The 20,269-nt window shown below is 38.8% G+C and overlaps 1 protein-coding gene across 1 annotated transcript in view; it reads left to right on the top strand.

Annotated features, from left to right (window-relative positions):
- The first annotated feature begins 690 nt into the window (after positions 1-690).
- Positions 691-20,269, top strand: part of LOC137376887 (mucin-2-like) — a 57,925-nt gene continuing 38,346 nt past the window's right edge. The window contains exons 1-14 of the mRNA XM_068045844.1: positions 691-829; positions 1,017-1,229; positions 2,558-2,770; positions 4,107-4,319; positions 5,660-5,872; positions 7,213-7,425; positions 8,766-8,978; positions 10,318-10,530; positions 11,870-12,082; positions 13,398-13,610; positions 14,950-15,162; positions 16,479-16,691; positions 18,032-18,244; positions 19,585-19,797. Coding sequence (XP_067901945.1) covers positions 691-829; positions 1,017-1,229; positions 2,558-2,770; positions 4,107-4,319; positions 5,660-5,872; positions 7,213-7,425; positions 8,766-8,978; positions 10,318-10,530; positions 11,870-12,082; positions 13,398-13,610; positions 14,950-15,162; positions 16,479-16,691; positions 18,032-18,244; positions 19,585-19,797 — 2,908 coding nt within the window. The remainder of the gene's footprint in view (positions 830-1,016; positions 1,230-2,557; positions 2,771-4,106; positions 4,320-5,659; positions 5,873-7,212; positions 7,426-8,765; positions 8,979-10,317; positions 10,531-11,869; positions 12,083-13,397; positions 13,611-14,949; positions 15,163-16,478; positions 16,692-18,031; positions 18,245-19,584; positions 19,798-20,269) is intronic.

A 20,269-nucleotide genomic window follows, 5' to 3' on the forward strand; every position in this document is an offset into this window, starting at 1 on the left:
GCTTCAACTTGCATGTTTAGAGTGTCCCTTTAAATAGTGGAGTTGAAACCACATCGTGTGGGTTATCATCACACCCGCTGACTTTGATTGGGTGCAAAACCTGGAATACATAGGTGAATGCCATGGCTGTGTTAGAATGCCAGTGAAGGACGCGTTTCACATATTTCTGGGTTTCCTACATGTTATCAGGCCCTGATGCCGCCAGGGCATCTGTACATTAAAATTCAGCCTTATAAATTAGGCAATTTTGCAACCATCTTCATCACTTTCCTCTGCTTCATTCATTAACACATACATCTGTGGTTTGTAATGAAGTCTGACTTCTCCATGTGTTTACCTGGGAAGAGGAATTATGTTGGTTGTACAAGGATGACAACAGTTTTAGTCTGCCCCTGAAGTTTGCTGTTTTGCGCATTTTTGTGGCCCCTTTTTATCACACCCCACTCACTCAGTATGCCATTCACCAGCTCCAATGTCTTGACGTCTCACATTTTGACGCTGTGTCTTGAGATGTAAACAAGTGTTGATTTGGTGATTTTAATGGAAATCAACAATGTTTGATGTAATTTGAAGAAGCCTCATCATTACAGGAGTGATTAGACAGTTGACTGGTGAGGAAAGCTAAGAACACACAACCCAAAAGGAACACAGCATGGTCTGGATATCATTGCTGCCAATACAAGCAGGTGAATGCTTATTGAGCCTCTCTTCATTTCTAAACAACATGCAGACCAAATTAAAAGGATCATCAATGATGTTAAAATAGCAGTTCTAAGAACTGTTAAGCAGTTAAATGAGCTGAATCAATTAGTTGCTAATGCCATCAGAAGTAATTTCCTTCTCCGATGCTATATCCTTGAAGTGTAGTATTCTTAAATTGTACCAATACAGCCTTGTTCTTGGTGCTTAAATCACAGTAAATGAGACACAATCATCTATATGTGTGTGTTTATCTATCGGAATTAAGAATTTCTATGACATGCCTGAAACATATTTTGGTTTACGTTTGCTTCCAGGTCAGGCTATAGTAAGTTCTGCAAGTAAATCAGGCCTCTGTAATTTCACTCTCTGTACCAAGAGTTGTGAAATTTTGAAGTACTCAGGAAAATGCGAAACTACCACAGCACCCACCACTACACCCGAAACTACAACAACAGTAACAGTAACACCCACCACAACAGCAACAACAAGCTGTTCCTGCAACGTCAATGGACAAATATTGTCACCTGGTAAGTTTATTAGATCGTAACAATCTGAGGCAGTCTAAAGTGCCACAAATTAACTGGCAGTCATGTCTTATATGAATCACCATCATCGACAATAATTGACACAGATTATTGATGTGATACTCGACTCCTTTCTATAGCATTGCTTGACACTAAATGGATGTTCTTGTAACACCTAGAGTAGAAATTCAGAGAATAATTGCTCTTCAAACTCTAATCCCTATATTTTGCCAACATGTCTGTCCACTGCATATTTTTGGGAGCATCGGAAGCAGGCCTGATATAAATCATCATAATCCTGCTCTGCATATTTCTAAACTATTCCTCAAGTAACACATGCACATGCCAGCAGTGCAAACTGCTAAATGTTTCCACACCCAGCTGATGCACATCTGCATTTGCCCTCTGACCCACCCAACTCCAGGAAGTCAATGGAGTGACACCAAAACGACTCCGAGATATAATGGGAGAACCAATATTGGCTTTTTCAGCGTACGTTTATTGCCAATTAGAAATTGATTCTATGGATTAGACATCTTTCCTCTGCATAGCCCGTTCTTCTGCTTCATTGGATAGTTGCAACCACCAACATGTCCAGATGTTTGCTCCAATGGGCTGAGAAATTATATTCATTGTACTAGGATGGCAGCAGTTTCTGTCTGCTGCTGAATTTCTCTGTTTTGCTCACTTTTGCCTTTTGTTCTAATGATACACCTGCAACACATCTGTTCATTCCTTTTACTGTTCCAATTTGCCCACTCTTCCAGTTGCCTACTGCATTGTCTTGACTTATCAAGGTTTCAAACCATGTCCTCATGAGCATACTAGCGTTGTTTTGGTATTCTTAATGGAAATCCACTGTTCAGTGGTGCAATTTGAAGGTAGCCTCTTACCATCACAGGAGAGATTAGAATCCTGACAGGTGAGGAAATCAACTCAAGCAGAAAACGGCATTTTCCAGATATCATTACTGCCCATAGAATCGGGCAAATGCTTTCTACCTTGTTTGCTTATAGTTTTGTCTGCATTTCTAAAGGGAGCACAATGATAAAAAGTTTAACAGCAGTATTGAAAATAGCAGACTTAAAAATCTGATAGAAGCTGATGAAATTTTATCTGTTATTATCAGCACTTATTATTTCCATGTCCATTGACATAGCCTCGTCGTGTAAACTTCTTACATTGTAACGATATATTCAAATTCTTAGCTCGTAATTCTCAAAACATGAGACACTGTCATCTATAAATTTGAATGTAGATAAACAGAATACCTTTGTTCAGAATTGCGATGAGAGGTCTAAATAATAATATTCATGAACTTTGTCTTCCAGGTCAGGCTATAGTTAGTTCTGCAAGTAAATCAGGCCTCTGTAATTTCACTCTATGTACCAAGAGTTGTGAAATTTTGAAGTACTCTGTAAAATGCCAACCGACCACAGCACCCACCACTACACCCGAAACTACAACAACAGTAACAGTAACACCCACCACAACAGCAACAACAAGCTGTTCCTGCAACGTCAATGGACAAATATTGTCACCTGGTAAGTTTATCAGATCGTAACAATCTGAGGCAGTCTAAAGTGCCACAAATTAACTGGCAGTCGTGTCTTATATGAATCACCATCATCGACAATAATTGACACAGATTATTGATGTGATACTCCAGTCCTTTGTACAGCATTGCTTGACACTATAAGGATGTTCTTGTAAAACCTACAGTATAAATTCGGAGAATAATTTTTCTTCAAATGTCTGATCCCTACATTTTGCCAACATGTCTGTCAACTGCATATGTTTGGGAGCATCGGAAGCAGGCCTGATATAAATCATGATCCTGCTCTGCATATTTCTAAACTATTCCTCAAGTAACACATGCACATGCCAGTAGTGCAAACTGCTAAATGTTTCCAGACTCAGGTGATGCACATCTGCTTTAGTCCTCTGACCCACGCAACTCTCGGAAGTAAATTGAGAGACACCTAGACGACTCCGAGATATAATGGTGGAGCCACAATTGACTTTTTCAGCATATGTTTATTGCCAATTAGAAATTGATTCTATGGATTAGACATCTTTCCTCTGCATAGCCCTTTCATCTGCTTCATTATTTTGTTGCAACCACCAACATGTCCATATGTTTGCTCCAATGGGCTGAGCAATTATATTCATTGTACTAGGATGGCAGCAGTTTCTGTCTGCTGCTGAAGTTTTCTGTTTTGCTCATTTTTGACTTATTTTCTAAATATGCACCAGTAACACATCTGTTCATCTCTTTTACCATTACAATTTGCCCAGTCTGCCTGACGCCTAATGCATTGTCTTGACATATCAATGTTACAAAACATTTCCTAATATCCATATTAGCATCTTCTAGTGTTCTCAATGGAAATCCACTGTTTAGTGGTGCAATCTGAAGGTAGCCTCTTACCATCACAGGAGAGATTAGAATCCTGACAGGTGAGGAAATCTGAAGGCACACAACTCAAGCACTACACGGCATTTTCCAGATATCATTACTGCCCATAGAATCGGGCAAATGCTTTCTACCTTGTTTGCTTATAGTTTTGTCTGCATTTCTAAAGGGAGCACAAATGATAAAAAGTTGAACAGTGTATTCAAAATAGCAGACTTAAAAATCTGATAGGAGCTGATGAAATGTTATCTGTTATTCTCAGCACTTATTATTTCCATGTCCATTGATATAGCCTCGTCGTGTAAACTTCTTAAATTGTAACGAAATATTCAAATTCTTAGCTCATAATTCTCAAAACATGAGACACTGTCATCTATAAATTTGTATGTAGATAAATAGAATACCTTTGTTCAGAATTGCGATGAGAGGTCTAAATAATAATATTCATGAACTTTGTCTTCCAGGTCAGGCTATAATTAGTTCTGCAAGCAAATCAGGCCTCTGTAATTTCACTCTATGTACCAAGAGTTGTGAAATTTTGAAGTACACAGGAAAATGCCAAACTACAACAGCACCCACCACTACACCCGAAACTACAACAACAGTAACAGTAACACCCACCACAACAGCAACAACAAGCTGTTCCTGCAACGTCAATGGACAAATATTGTCACCTGGTAAGTTTATCAGATCGTAACAATCTGAGGCAGTCTAAAGTGCCACAAATTAACTGGCAGTCATGTCTTATATGAATCACCATCATCGACAATAATTGACACAGATTATTGATGTGATACTCCAGTCCTTTGTACAACATTGCTTGACACTATAAGGATGTTCTTGTAAAACCTACAGTATAAATTCGGAGAATAATTTTTCTTCAAACTTCTGATCCCTACATTTTGCCAACATGTCTGTCTACTGCATATTTTTGGGAGCATCGGAAGCAGGCCTGATAAAAATCATCATGATCCTGCTCTGCATATTTCTAAACTTTTCCTCAAGTAACACATGCACATGCCAGTAGTGCAAACAGCTAAATGTTTCCACACTCAGGTGATGCACATCTGCTTTAGTCCTCTGACCCACGCAACTCTCGGAAGTAAATTGAGAGACACCAGGACCACTCCGAGATATTATGGTGGAGCCACAATTGACTTTTTCAGCATACGTTTATTGCCAATTAGAAATTGATTCTATGGATTAGACATCTTTCCTCTGCATAGCCCTTTCATCTGCTTCATTGGTTTGTTGCAACCACCAACATGTCCATGTGTTTGCTCCAATGGGCTGAGCAATTATATTCATTGTACTAGGATGGCAGCAGTTTCTGTCTGCTGCTGAATTTCTCTGTTTTGCTCACTTTTGTCATTTGTTCTAATGATACGCCTGCAACACATCTGTTCATCTCTTTTACCGTTCCAATTTGCCCACTCTTCCAGTTGCTGACTGCATTGTCTAGACTTATCAAGGTTTCAAACCATGTCCTAATGAGCATACTAGCGTTGTTTTGGTGTTCTTAATGGAAATCCACTGTTCAGTGGTGCAATTTGCAGAGGGTCTCTTGCCATCACAGGAGAGATTAGAATCTTGACTGCTGAGGAAATCTGAAGGCACACAACTCAAGCAGAACACGACATTTTCCAGATATCATTGTTGCCCTAGAATCAGGCGAATGCTTTCTAACCTGTTTGGTTTTAGTTTTGTCTGCATTTGTAAAGGGAGCGCAAACGATAAAAAGTTTAACAGCAGTATTAAAAATAGCAGACTTAAAAATGTAATAGAAGCTGATGAAATGTTATCTGTTATTATCAGCACTTATTATTTCCATGTCCATTGATTTCACCTCGTCGTGTAAACTTCTTAAATTGTAACGAAATATTTAAATTCTTAGCTCGTAATTCTCAAAACATGAGACACTGTCATCTATAAATTTGTATGTAGATAAATAGAATACCTTTGTTCAGAATTGCGATGAGAGGTCTAAATACTAATATTCATGAACTTTGTCTTCCAGGTCAGGCTATAGTTAGTTCTGCAAGTAAATCAGGCCTCTGTAATTTCACTCTATGTACCAAGAGTTGTGAAATTTTGAAGTACACAGGAAAATGCCAAACTACCACAGCACCCACCACTACACCCGAAACTACTACAACAGTAACAGTAACACCCACCACAACAGCAACAACAAGCTGCTCCTGCAACGTCAATGGACAAATATTGTCACCTGGTAAGTTTATCAGATCGTAACGATCTGAGGCAGTCTAAAGTGCCACAAATTAACTGGCAGTCATGTCTTATATGAATCACCATCATCGACAATAATTGACACAGATTATTGATGTGATACTCCAGTCCTTTGTGCAGCATTGCTTGACACTATAAGGATGTTCTTGTAAAACCTACAGTATAAATTCGGAGAATAATTTTTCTTCAAACTTCTGATCCCTACATTTTGCCAACATGTCTGTCTACTGCATATGTTTGGGAGCATCGGAAGCAAGCCTGATATAAATCATCATGATCCTGCTCTGCATATTTCTAAACTATTCCTCAAGTAACACATGCACATGCCAGAAGTGCAAACTGCTAAATGTTTCCACACTCAGGTGATGCACATCTGCATTTGCCCTCTGACCCACGCAACCCTAGGAAGTCAATGGAGTGACACCAAGCCGACTCCGAGATATAATGGGGGAATGCACAATTGGCTTTTTCAGCGTACGTTTATTGCCAATTAAAAATTGATTCTATGGATTAGACATCTTTCCTCTGCATAGCCCTTTCTTCTGCTTCATTATTTTGTTGCAACCACCAACATGTTCATATGTTTGCTCCAATGGGCTGAGCAATTATATTCATTGTACTAGGAAGGCAGCAGTTTCTGTCTGCTGCTGAATTTCTCTGTTTTGCTCATTTTTGACTTATTTTCTAATGATACACCAGTAACACATCTGTTCATCTCTTTTACCATTCCAATTTGCCCAGTCTGCCTGACGCTTAATGCATTGTCTTGACATATCAATGTTACAAAACATTTCCTAATATCCATATTAGCATCTTCTGGTGTTCTCAATGGAAATCCATTGTTTAGTGGTGCAATTTGAAGGTAGCCTCTTACCATCACAGGAGAGATTAGAATCCTGACAGGTGAGGAAATCTGAAGGCACACAACTCAAGCACTACATGGCATTTTCCAGATATCATTACTGCCCATAGAATCGGGCAAATGCTTTCTACCTTGTTTGCTTATAGTTTTGTCTGCATTTCTAAAGGGAGCACAAATGATAAAAAGTTGAACAGTGTATTCAAAATAGCAGACTTAAAAATCTGATAGGAGCTGATGAAATGTTATCTGTTATTCTCAGCACTTATTATTTCCATGTCCATTGATATAGCCTCGTCGCGTAAACTTCTTAAATTGTAACGAAATATTCAAATTCTTAGCTCGTAATTCTCAAAACATGAGACACTGTCATCTATAAATTTGTATGTAGATAAATAGAATACCTTTGTTCAGAATTGCGATGAGAGGTCTAAATAATAATATTCATGAACTTTGTCTTCCAGGTCAGGCTATCGTAAGTTCTGCAGGTAAATCAGGCCTCTGTAATTTCACTCTATGTACCAAGAGTTGTGAAATTTTGAAGTACACAGGAAAGTGCCAAACTACCACAGCACCCACCACTACACCCGAAACTACAACAACAGTAACAGTAACACCCACCACAACAGCAACAACAAGCTGTTCCTGCAACGTCAATGGACAAATATTGTCACCTGGTAAGTTTATCAGATCGTAACAATCTGAGGCAGTCTAAAGTGCCACAAATTAACTGGCAGTCGTGTCTTATATGAATCACCATCATCGACAATAATTGACACAGATTATTGATGTGATACTCCAGTCCTTTGTACAGCATTGCTTGACACTAAATGGATGTTCTTGTAAAACCTACAGTATAAATTCGGAGAATAATTTTTCTTCAAACTTCTGATCCCTACATTTTGCCAACATGTCTGTCTACTGCATATTTTTGGGAGCATCGGAAGCAGGCCTGATAAAAATCATCATGATCCTGCTCTGCATATTTCTAAACTATTCCTCAAGTAAAACATGCACATGCCAGTAGTGCAAACTGCTAAATGTTTCCGCACTCAGGTGATGCACATCTGCTTTAGTCCTCTGACCCACGCAACCCTAGGAAGTAAATTGAGAGACACCTAGACGACTCCGAGATATAATGGTGGAGCCACAATTGACTTTTTCAGCATACGTTTATTGCCAATTAGAAATTGATTCTATGGATTAGACATCTTTCCTCTGCATAGCCCTTTCATCTGCTTCATTGGTTTGTTGCAACCACCAACATGTCCATATGTTTGCTCCAATGGGCTGAGAAATTATATTCATTGTACTAGGATGACAGCAGTTTCTGTCTGCTGCTGAATTTCTCTGTTTTGCTCACTTTTGTCTTTTGTTCTAATGATACGCCTGCAACACATCTGTTCATCTCTTTTACCGTTCCAATTTGCCCTCTCTTCCAGTTGCTGACTGCATTGTCTAGACTTATCAAGGTTTCAAACCATGTCCTAATGAGCATACTAGCGTTGTTTTGGTGTTCTTAATGGAAATCCACTGTTCAGTGGTGCAATTTGCAGAGGGTCTCTTGCCATCACAGGAGAGATTAGTATCTTGACCGCTGAGGAAATCTGAAGGCACACAACTCAAGCAGAACACGACATTTTCCAGATATCATTGTTGCTCTAGAATCAGGCGAATGCTTTCTAACCTGTTTGGTTTTAGTTTTGTCTGCATTTCTAAAGGGAGCACAAATGATAAAAAGTTTAACAGCAGTATTAAAAATAGCAGACTTAAAAATATGATAGAAGCTGATGAAATGTTATCTGTTATTCTCAGCACTTATTATTTCCATGTCCATTGATTTCACCTCGTCGTGTAAACTTCTTAAACTGTCACGATATATTCAAATTCTTAGCTCGTAATTCTCAAAACATGAGACACTGTCATCTATAAATTTGTATGTAGATAAATAGAATACCTTTGTTCAGAATTGCGATGAGAGGTCTAAATACTAATATTCATGAACTTTGTCTTCCAGGTCAGGCTATAGTTAGTTCTGCAAGTAAATCAGGCCTCTGTAATTTCACTCTATGTACCAAGAGTTGTGAAATTTTGAAGTACACAGGAAAATGCCAAACTACAACAGCACCCACCACTACACCCGAAACTACAACAACAGTAACAGTAACACCCATCACAACAGCAACAACAAGCTGTTCCTGCAACGTCAATGGACAAATATTGTCACCTGGTAAGTTTATCAGATCGTAACAATCTGAGGCAGTCTAAAGTGCCACAAATTAACTGGCAGTCGTGTCTTGTATGAATCACCATCATCGACAATAATTGACACAGATTATTGATGTGATACTCCAGTCCTTTGTACAGCATTGCTTGACACTATAAGGATGTTCTTGTAAAACCTACAGCATAAATTCGGAGAATAATTTTTCTTCAAACTTCTGATCCCTACATGTTGCCAACATGTCTGTCTACTGCATATTTTTGGGAGCATCGGAACCAGGCCTGATAAAAATCATCATAATCCTGCTCTGCATATTTCTAAACTATTCCTCAAGTAACACATGCACATGCCAGTAGTGCAAACTGCTAAATGTTCCCACACTCAGGTGATGCACATCTGCATTTGCCCTCTGACCCACGCAACTCCAGGCAGTCAATGGAGTGACACCAAGCCGACTCCGAGATATAATGGGGGAACCACAATTGGCTTTTTCAGCGTACGTTTATTGCCAATTAAAAATTGATTCTATGGATTAGACATCTTTCCTCTGCATAGCCCTTTCTTGTGCTTCATTATTTTGTTGCAACCACCAACATGTTCATATGTTTGCTCCAATGGGCTGAGCAATCATATTCATTGTACTAGGATGGCAGCAGTTTCTGTCTGCTGCTGGATTTCTCTGTTTTGCTCATTTTTGACTTATTTTCTAATGATACACCAGTAACACATCTGTTCATCTCTTTTACCATTCCAATTTGCCCAGTCTGCCTGACGCCTAATGCATTGTCTTGACATATCAATGTTCCAAAACATTTCCTAATATCCATATTAGCATCTTCTGGTGTTCTCAATGGAAATCCACTGTTTAGTGGTGCAATTTGAAGGTAGCCTCTTACCATCACAGGAGAGATTAGAATCCTGACAGGTGAGGAAATCTGAAGGCACACAACTCAAGCACGACACGGCATTTTCCAGATATCATTACTGGCCATAGAATCGGGCAAATGCTTTCTACCTTGTTTGCTTATAGTTTTGTCTGCATTTCTAAAGGGAGCACAAATGATAAAAAGTTGAACAGTGTATTCAAAATAGCAGACTTAAAAATCTGATAGGAGCTGATGAAATGTTATCTGTTATTCTCAGCACTTATTATTTCCATGTCCATTGATATAGCCTCGTCGCGTAAACTTCTTAAATTGTAACAAAATATTCAAATTCTTAGCTCGTAATTCTCAAAACATGAGACACTGTCATCTATAAATTTGTATGTAGATAAATAGAATACCTTTGTTCAGAATTGCGATGAGAGGTCTAAATAATAATATTCATGAACTTTGACTTCCAGGTCAGGCTATCGTAAGTTCTGCAGGTAAATCAGGCCTCTGTAATTTCACTCTATGTACCAAGAGTTGTGAAATTTTGAAGTACACAGGAAAGTGCCAAACTACCACAGCACCCACCACTACACCCGAAACTACAACAACAGTAACAGTAACACCCACCACAACAGCAACAACAAGCTGTTCCTGCAACGTCAATGGACAAATATTGTCACCTGGTAAGTTTATCAGATCGTAACAATCTGAGGCAGTCTAAAGTGCCACAAATTAACTGGCAGTCATGTCTTATATGAATCACCATCATCGACAATAATTGACACAGATTATTGATGTGATACTCCAGTCCTTTGTACAGCATTGCTTGACACTAAATGGATGCTCTTGTAAAACCTACAGTATAAACTCGGAGATTAATTTTTCTTCAAACTTCTGATCCCTACATTTTGCCAATATGTCTGTCTACTGCATATTTTTGGGAGCATCGGAAGCAGGCCTGATAAAAATCATCATGATCCTGCTCTGCATATTTCTAAACTATTCCTCAAGTAACACATGCACATGCCAGTAGTGCAAACTGCTAAATGTTTCCACACTCAGGTGATGCACATCTGCTTTGGACCTCTGACCCACGCAACTCTAGGAAGTAAATTGAGAGACACCTAGACGACTCCGAGATATAATGGTGGAGCCACAATTGACTTTTTCAGCATATGTTTATTGCCAATTAGAAAATGATTCTATGGATTAGACATCTTTCCTCTGCATAGCCCTTTCATCTGCTTCATTGGTTTGTTGCAACCACCAACATGTCCATATGTTTGCTCCAATGGGCTGAGAAATTATATTCATTGTACTCGGATGGCAGCAGTTTCTGTCTGCTGCTGAATTTCTCTGTTTAGCTCACTTTTGTCTTTTGTTCTAATGATACGCCTGCAACACATCTGTTCATCTCTTTTACCGTTCCAATTTGGCAACTCTTCCAGTTGCTGACTGCATTGTCTAGACTTATCAAGGTTTCAAACCATGTCCTAATGAGCATACTAGCGTTGTTTTGGTGTTCTTAATGGAAATCCACTGTTCAGTGGTGCAATTTGCAGAGGGTCTCTTGCCATCACAGGAGAGATTAGAATCTTGACTGCTGAGGAAATCTGAAGGCACACAACTCAAGCAGAACACGACATTTTCCAGATATCATTGTTGCCCTAGAATCAGGCGAATGCTTTCCAACCTGTTTGGTTTTAGTTTTGTCTGCATTTCTAAAGGGAGCACAAATGATAAAAAGTTGAACAGTGTATTCAAAATAGCAGACTTAAAAATCTGATAGGAGCTGATGAAATGTTATCTGTTATTCTCAGCACTTATTATTTCCATGTCCATTGATATAGCCTCGTCGTGTAAACTTCTTACATTGTAACGATATATTCAAATTCTTAGCTCGTAATTCTCAAAACATGAGACACTGTCATCTATAAATTTGTATGTAGATAAATAGAATACCTTTGTTCAGAATTGCGATGAATAGTCTAAATAATAATATTCATGAACTTTGTTTTCCAGGTCAGGCAAGAGTTAGTTCTGCAAGTAAATCAGGCCTCTGTAATTTCACTCTATGTACCAAGAGTTGTGAAATTTTGAAGTACACAGGAAAATGCCAAACTACCACAGCACCCACCACTACACCTGAAACTACAACAACAGTAACAGTAACACCCACCACAACAGCAACAACAAGCTGTTCCTGCAACGTCAATGGACAAATATTGTCACCTGGTAAGTTTATCAGATCGTAACAATCTGAGGCAGTCTAAAGTGCCACAAATTAACTGGCAGTCATGTCTTATATGAATCACCATCATCGACAATAATTGACACAGATTATTGATGTGATACTCCAGTCCTTTGTACAACATTGCTTGACACTATAAGGATGTTCTTGTAAAACCTACAGTATAAATTCGGAGAATAATTTTTCTTCAAACTTCTGATCCCTACATGTTGCCAACATGTCTGTCTACTGCAGATTTTTGGGAGCATCGGAAGCAGGCCTGATAAAAATCATCATGATCCTGCTCTGCATATTTCTAAACTATTCCTCAAGTAACACATGCACATGCCAGTAGTGCAAACTGCTAAATGTTTCCACACTCAGGTGATGCACATCTGCATTTGCCCTCTGACCCACGCAACTCCAGGAAGTCAATGGAGTGACACCAAGCCGACTCCGAGATATAATGGGGGAACCACAATTGGCTTTTTCAGCGTACGTTTATTGCCAATTAAAAATTGATTCTATGGATTAGACATCTTTCCTCTGCATAGCCCTTTCTTCTGCTTCATTATTTTGTTGCAACCACCAACATGTTCATATGTTTGCTCCAATGGGCTGAGCAATTATATTCATTGTACTAGGATGGCAGCAGTTTCTGTCTGCTGCTGAATTTCTCTGTTTTGCTCATTTTTGACTTATTTTCTAATGATACACCAGTAACACATCTGTTCATCTCTTTTACCATTCCAATTTGCCCAGTCTGCCTGACGCCTAATGCATTGTCTTGACATATCAATGTTACAAAACATTTCCTAATATCCATATTAGCATCTTCTGGTGTTCTCAATAGAAATCCACTGTTTAGTGGTGCAATTTGAAGGTAGCCTCTTACCATCGCAGGAGAGATTAGAATCCTGACAGCTAAGGAAATCTGAAGGCACACAACTCAAGCAGAACACGGCATTTTCCAGATATCATTACTGCCCATAGAATCGGGAAATGCTTTCTACCTTGTTTGCTTATAGTTTTGTCTGCATTTCTAAAGGGAGCACAAATGATAAAAAGTTGAACAGTGTATTCAAAATAGCAGACTTAAAAATCTGATAGGAGCTGATGAAATGTTATCTGTTATTCTCAGCACTTATTATTTCCATGTCCATTGATATAGCCTCGTCGTGTAAACTTCTTAAATTGTAACGAAATATTCAAATTCTTAGCTCGTAATTCTCAAAACATGAGACACTGTCATCTATAAACTTGTATGTAGAATTGCGATGAGAGGTCGAAATAATAATATTCATGAACTTTGTCTTCCAGGTCAGGCTATCGTAAGTTCTGCAATTAAATCAGGCCTCTGTAATTTCACTCTATGTTCCAAGAGTTGTGAAATTTTGAAGTACACAGGAAAATGCCAAACTACCACAGCACCCACCACTACACCCGAAACTACAACAACAGTAACAGTAACACCCACCACAACAGCAACAACAAGCTGCTCCTGCAACGTCAATGGACAAATATTGTCACCTGGTAAGTTTATCAGATCGTAACAATCTGAGGCAGTCTAAAGTGCCACAAATTAACTGGCAGTCATGTCTTATATGAATCACCATCATCCACAATAATTGACACAGATTATTGATGTGATACTCCAGTCCTTTGTACAGCATTGCTCGACACTAAAGGGATGTTCTTGTAAAACCTACAGCATAAATTCGGAGAATAATTTTTCTTCAAACTTCTGATCCCTACATTTTGCCAACATGTCTGTGAACGGCATATGTTTGGGAGCATCGGAAGCAGGCCTGATATAAATCATCATGATCCTGCTCTGCATATTTCTAAACTATTCCTCAAGTAACACATGCACATGCCAGTAGTGCAAACTGCTAAATGTTTCCACACTCAGGTGATGCACATCTGCATTTGCCCTCTGACCCACCCAACTCGAGGAAGTCAATGGAGTGACACCAAGCCGACTCCGAGATATAATGGGGGAACCACAATTGGCTTTTTCAGCGTACGTTTATTGCCAATTAAAAATTGATTCTATGGATTAGACATCTTTCCTCTGCATAGCCCTTTCTTCTGCTTCATTATTTTGTTGCAACCACCAACATGTTCATATGTTTGCTCCAATGGGCTGAGCAATTATATTCATTGTACTGGGATGGCAGCAGTTTCTGTCTGCTGCTGAATTTCTCTGTTTTGCTCATTTTTGACTTATTTTCTAAATATGCACCAGTAACACATCTGTTCATCTCTTTTACCATTCCAATTTGCCTAGTCTGCCTGACGCCTAATGCATTGTCTTGACATATCAATGTTACAAAACATTTCCTAATCTCCATATTAGCATCTTCTGGTGTTCTCAATGGAAATCCACTGTTTAGTGGTGCAATTTGAAGGTAGCCTCTTACCATCACAGGAGAGATTAGAATCCTGACAGGTGAGGAAATCTGAAGGCACACAACTCAAGCACTACACGGCATTTTCCAGATATCATTACTGCCCATAGAATCGGGCAAATGCTTTCTACCTTGTTTGCTTATAGTTTTGTCTGCATTTCTAAAGGGAGCACAAATGATAAAAAGTTGAACAGTGTATTCAAAATAGCAGACTTAAAAATATGATAGAAGCTGATGAAATGTTATCTATTATTATCAGCACTTATTATTTCCATGTCCATTGATATAGCCTCGTCGTGTAAACTTCTTAAATTGTAACGAAATATTCAAATTCTTAGCTCGTAATTCTCAAAACATGAGACACTGTCATCTATAAATTTGTATGTAGATAAATAGAATACCTTTGTTCAGAATTGCGATGAGAGGTCTAAATAATAATATTCATGAACTTTGTCTTCCAGGTCAGGCTATAGTTAGTTCTGCAAGTAAATCAGGCCTCTGTAATTTCACTCTATGTACCAAGAGTTGTGAAATTTTGAAGTACACAGGAAAATGCCAAACTACAACAGCACCCACCACTACACCCGAAACTACAACAACAGTAACAGTAACACCCACCACAACAGCAACAACAAGCTGTTCCTGCAACGTCAATGGACAAATATTGTCACCTGGTAAGTTTATCAGATCGTAACAATCTGAGGCAGTCTAAAGTGCCACAAATTAACTGGCAGTCGTGTCTTATATGAATCACCATCATCGACAATAATTGACACAGATTATTGATGTGATACTCCAGTCCTTTGTACAGCACTGCTTGACACTCTAAGGATGTTCTTGTAAAACCTACAGTATAAATTCGGAGAATAATTTTTCTTCAAACTTCTGATCCCTACATTTTGCCAACATGTCTGTCAACTGCATATGTTTGGGAGCATCGGAAGCAGGCCTGATATAAATCATCATGATCCTGCTCTGCATATTTCTAAACTATTCCTCAAGTAACACATGCACATGCCAGTAGTGCAAACTGCTAAATGTTTCCACACTCAGGTGATGCACATCTGCATTTGCCCTCTGACCCACCCAACTCTAGGAAGTCAATGGAGTGACACCAAGCCGACTCCGAGATATAATGGGGGAACCACAATTGGCTTTTTCAGCGTACGTTTATTGCCAATTAAAAATTGATTCTATGGATTAGACATCTTTCCTCTGCATAGCCCTTTCTTCTGCTTCATTATTTTGTTGCAACCACCAACATGTTCATATGTTTGCTCCAATGGGCTGAGCAATTATATTCATTGTCCGAGGATGGCAGCAGTTTCTTTCTGCTGCTGAATTTCTCTGTTTTGCTCATTTTTGACTTATTTTCTAATAATACACCAGTAACACATCTGTTCATCTCTTTTACCATTCCAATTTGCCCAGTCTGCCTGACGCCTAATGCATTGTCTTGACATATCAATGTTACAAAACATTTCCTAATATCCATATTAGCATCTTCTGGTGTTCTCAATGGAAATCCACTGTTTAGTGGTGCAATTTGAAGGTAGCCTCTTACCATCACAGGAGAGATTAGAATCCTGACAGGTGAGGAAATCTGAAGGCACACAACTCAAGCACTACACGGCATTTTCCAGATATCATTACTGCCCATAGAATCGGGCAAATGCTTTCTACCTTGTTTGCTTATAGTTTTGTCTGCATTTCTAAAGGGAGCACAAATGAAAAAAAGTTGAACAGTGTATTCAAAATAGCAGACTTAAAAATCTGATAGGAGCTGATGAAATGTTATCTGTTATTATCAGCACTTATTATTTCCATGTCCATTGATGTAGCCTCGTCTTGTAAACTTCTTAAATTCTAACGATATATTCAAATTCTTAGCTCGTAATTCTCAAAACATGAGACACTGTCATCTATAAACTTGTATGTAGAATTGCGATGAGAGGTCGAAATAATAATATTCATGAACTTTGTCTTCCAGGTCAGGCTATCGTAAGTTCTGCAAGTAAATCAGGCCTCTGTAATTTCACTCTATGTTCCAAGAGTTGTGAAATTTTGAAGTACACAGGAAAATGCCAAACTACCACAGCACCCACCACTACACCCGAAACTACAACAACAGTAACAGTAACACCCACCACAACAGCAACAACAAGCTGCTCCTGCAACGTCAATGGACAAATATTGTCACCTGGTAAGTTTATCAGATCGTAACAATCTGAGGCAGTCTAAAGTGCCACAAATTAACTGGCAGTCATGTCTTATATGAATCACCATCATCGACAATAATTGACACAGATTATTGATGTGATACTCCAGTCCTTTGTACAGCATTGCTCGACACTAAATGGATGTTCTTGTAAAACCTAACGCATAAATTCGGAGAATAATTTTTCTTCAAACTTCTGATCCCTACATTTTGCCAACATGTCTGTCAACGGCATATGTTTGGGAGCATCGGAAGCAGGCCTGATAAAAATCATCATAATCCTGCTCTGCATATTTCTAAACTATTCCTCAAGTAACACATGCACATGCCAGTAGTTCAAACTGCTAAATGTTTCCACACTCAGGTGATGCACATCTGCTTTAGTCCTCTGACCTACGCAACCCTAGGAAGTAAATTGAGAGACACCTAGACCACTCCGAGATATAATGGTGGAGCCACAATTGACTTTTTCAGCATATGTTTATTGCCAATTCGAAATTGATTCTATGGATTAGACATCTTTCCTCTGCATAGCCCTTTCATCTGCTTCATTGGTTTGTTGCAACCACCAACATGTCCATATGTTTGCTCCAATGGGCTGAGAAATTATATTCTTTGTACTAGGATGGCAGCAGTTTCTGTCTGCTGCTGAATTTCTCTGTTTTGCTCACTTTTGTCTTTTGTTCTAATGATACGCCTGCAACACATCTGTTCATCTCTTTTACCGTTCCAATTTGCCCTCTCTTCCAGTTGCTGACTGCATTGTCTAGACTTATCAAGGTTTCAAACCATGTCCGAATGAGCATACTAGCGTTGTTTTGGTGTTCTTAATGGAAATCCACTGTTCAGTGGTGCAATTTGCAGAGGGTCTCTTGCCATCACAGGAGAGATTAGAATCTTGACTGTTGAGGAAATCTGAAGGCACACAACTCAAGCAGAATACGGCATTTTCCAGATATCATTGTTGCCCGAGAATCAGGCAAATGCTTTCTAACCTGTTTGGTTTTAGTTTTGTCTGCATTTGTAAAGGGAGCACAAATGATAAAAAGTTTAACAGCAGTATTAAAAATAGCAGACTTAAAAATATGATAGAAGCTGATGAAATGTTATCTGTTATTCTCAGCACTTATTATTTCCATGTCCATTGATATAGCCTCGTAGTGTAAACTTCTTAAATTGTCACAATATATTCAAATTCTTAGCTCGTAATTCTCAAAACATGAGACACTGTCATCTATAAATTTGTATGTAGATAAATAGAATACCTTTGTTCAGAATTGCGATGAGAGGTCTAAATACAAATATTCATGAACTTTGTCTTCCAGGTCAGGCTATAGTTAGTTCTGCAAGTAAATCAGGCCTCTGTCATTTCACTCTATGTACCAAGAGTTGTGAAATTTTGAAGTACACAGGAAAATGCCAAACTACCACAGCACCCACCACTACACCCGAAACTACAACAACAGTAACAGTAACACCCACCACAACAGCAACAACAAGCTGCTCCTGCAACGTCAATGGACAAATATTGTCACCTGGTAAGTTTATCAGATCGTAACAATCTGAGGCAGTCTAAAGTGCCACAAATTAACTGGCAGTCATGTCTTATATGAATCACCATCATCGACAATAATTGACACAGATTATTGATGTGATACTCCAGTCCTTTGTACAGCATTGCTTGACACTAAATGGATGTTCTTGTAAAACCTACAGTATAAATTCGGAGAATAATTTTTCTTCAAACTTCTGATCCCTACATTTTGCCAACATGTCTGTCTACTGCATATTTTTGGGAGCATCGGAAGCAGGCCTGATGAAAATCATCATGATCCTGCTCTGCATATTTCTAAACTATTCCTCAAGTAACACATGCACATGCCAGTAGTGCAAACTGCTAAATGTTTCCACACTCAGGTGATGCACATCTGCTTTAGTCCTCTGACCCACGCAACCCTAGGAAGTAAATTGAGAGACACCTAGACGACTCCGAGATATAATGGTGGAGCCACAATTGACTTTTTCAGCATACGTTTTTTGCCAATTAGAAATTGATTCTATGGATTAGACATCTTTCCTCTGCATAGCCCTTTCATCTGCTTCATTGGTTTGTTGCAACCACCAACATGTCCATATGTTTGCTCCAATGGGCTGAGAAATTATATTCATTGTACTCGGATGGCAGCAGTTTCTGTCTGCTGCTGAATTTCTCTGTTTAGCTCACTTTTGTCTTTTGTTCTAATGATACGCCTGCAACACATCTGTTCATCTCTTTTACCGTTCCAATTTGGCAACTCTTCCAGTTGCTGACTGCATTGTCTAGACTTATCAAGGTTTCAAACCATGTCCTAATGAGCATACTAGCGTTGTTTTGGTGTTCTTAATGGAAATCCACTGTTCAGTGGTGCAATTTGCAGAGGGTCTCTTGCCATCACAGGAGAGATTAGAATCTTGACTGCTGAGGAAATCTGAAGGCACACAACTCAAGCAGAACACGACATTTTCCAGATATCATTGTTGCCCTAGAATCAGGCGAATGCTTTCGAACCTGTTTGGTTTTAGTTTTGTCTGCATTTGTAAAGGGAGCACAAATGATAAAAAGTTTAACAGCAGTATTAAAAATAGCAGACTTAAAAATATGATAGAAGCTGATGAAATGTTATCTGTTATTCTCAGCACTTATTATTTCCATGTCCATTGATATAGCCTCATCGTGTAAACTTCTTAAATTGTCACGTTATATTCAAATTCTTAGCTCGTAATTCTCAAAACATGAGACACTGTCATCTATAAATTTGTATGTAGATAAATAGAATACCTTTGTTCAGAATTGCGATGAGAGGTCTAAATACTAATATTCATGAACTTTGTCTTCCAGGTCAGGCTATAGTTAGTTCTGCAAGTAAATCAGGCCTCTGTAATTTCACTCTATGTACCAAGAGTTGTGAAATTTTGAAGTACACAGGAAAATGCCAAACTACCACAGCACCCACCACTACATCCGAAACTACAACAACAGTAACAGTAACACCCACCACAACAGCAACAACAAGCTGCTCCTGCAACGTCAATGGACAAATATTGTCACCTGGTAAGTTTATCAGATCGTAACAATCTGAGGCAGTCTAAAGTGCCACAAATTAACTGGCAGTCATGTCTTATATGAATCACCATCATCGACAATAATTGACACAGATTATTGATGTGATACTCCAGTCCTTTGTGCAGCATTGCTTGACACTATAAGGATGTTCTTGTAAAACCTACAGTATAAATTCGGAGAATAATTTTTCTTCAAACTTCTGATCCCTACATTTTGCCAACATGTCTGTCAACTGCATATGTTTGGGAGCATCAGAAGCAGGCCTGATATAAATCATCATGATCCTACTCTGCATATTTCTAAACTATTCCTCAAGTAACACATGCACATGCCAGTAGTGCAAACTGCTAAATGTTTCCACACTCAGGTGATGCACATCTGCATTTGCCCTCTGACCCACCCAACTCGAGGAAGTCAATGGAGTGACACCAAGCCGACTCCGAGATATAATGGGGGAACC

Source organism: Heterodontus francisci, chromosome 14 (assembly GCF_036365525.1).
Source record: "Heterodontus francisci isolate sHetFra1 chromosome 14, sHetFra1.hap1, whole genome shotgun sequence".
Taxonomy (NCBI): Eukaryota; Metazoa; Chordata; class Chondrichthyes; order Heterodontiformes; family Heterodontidae; genus Heterodontus; species Heterodontus francisci.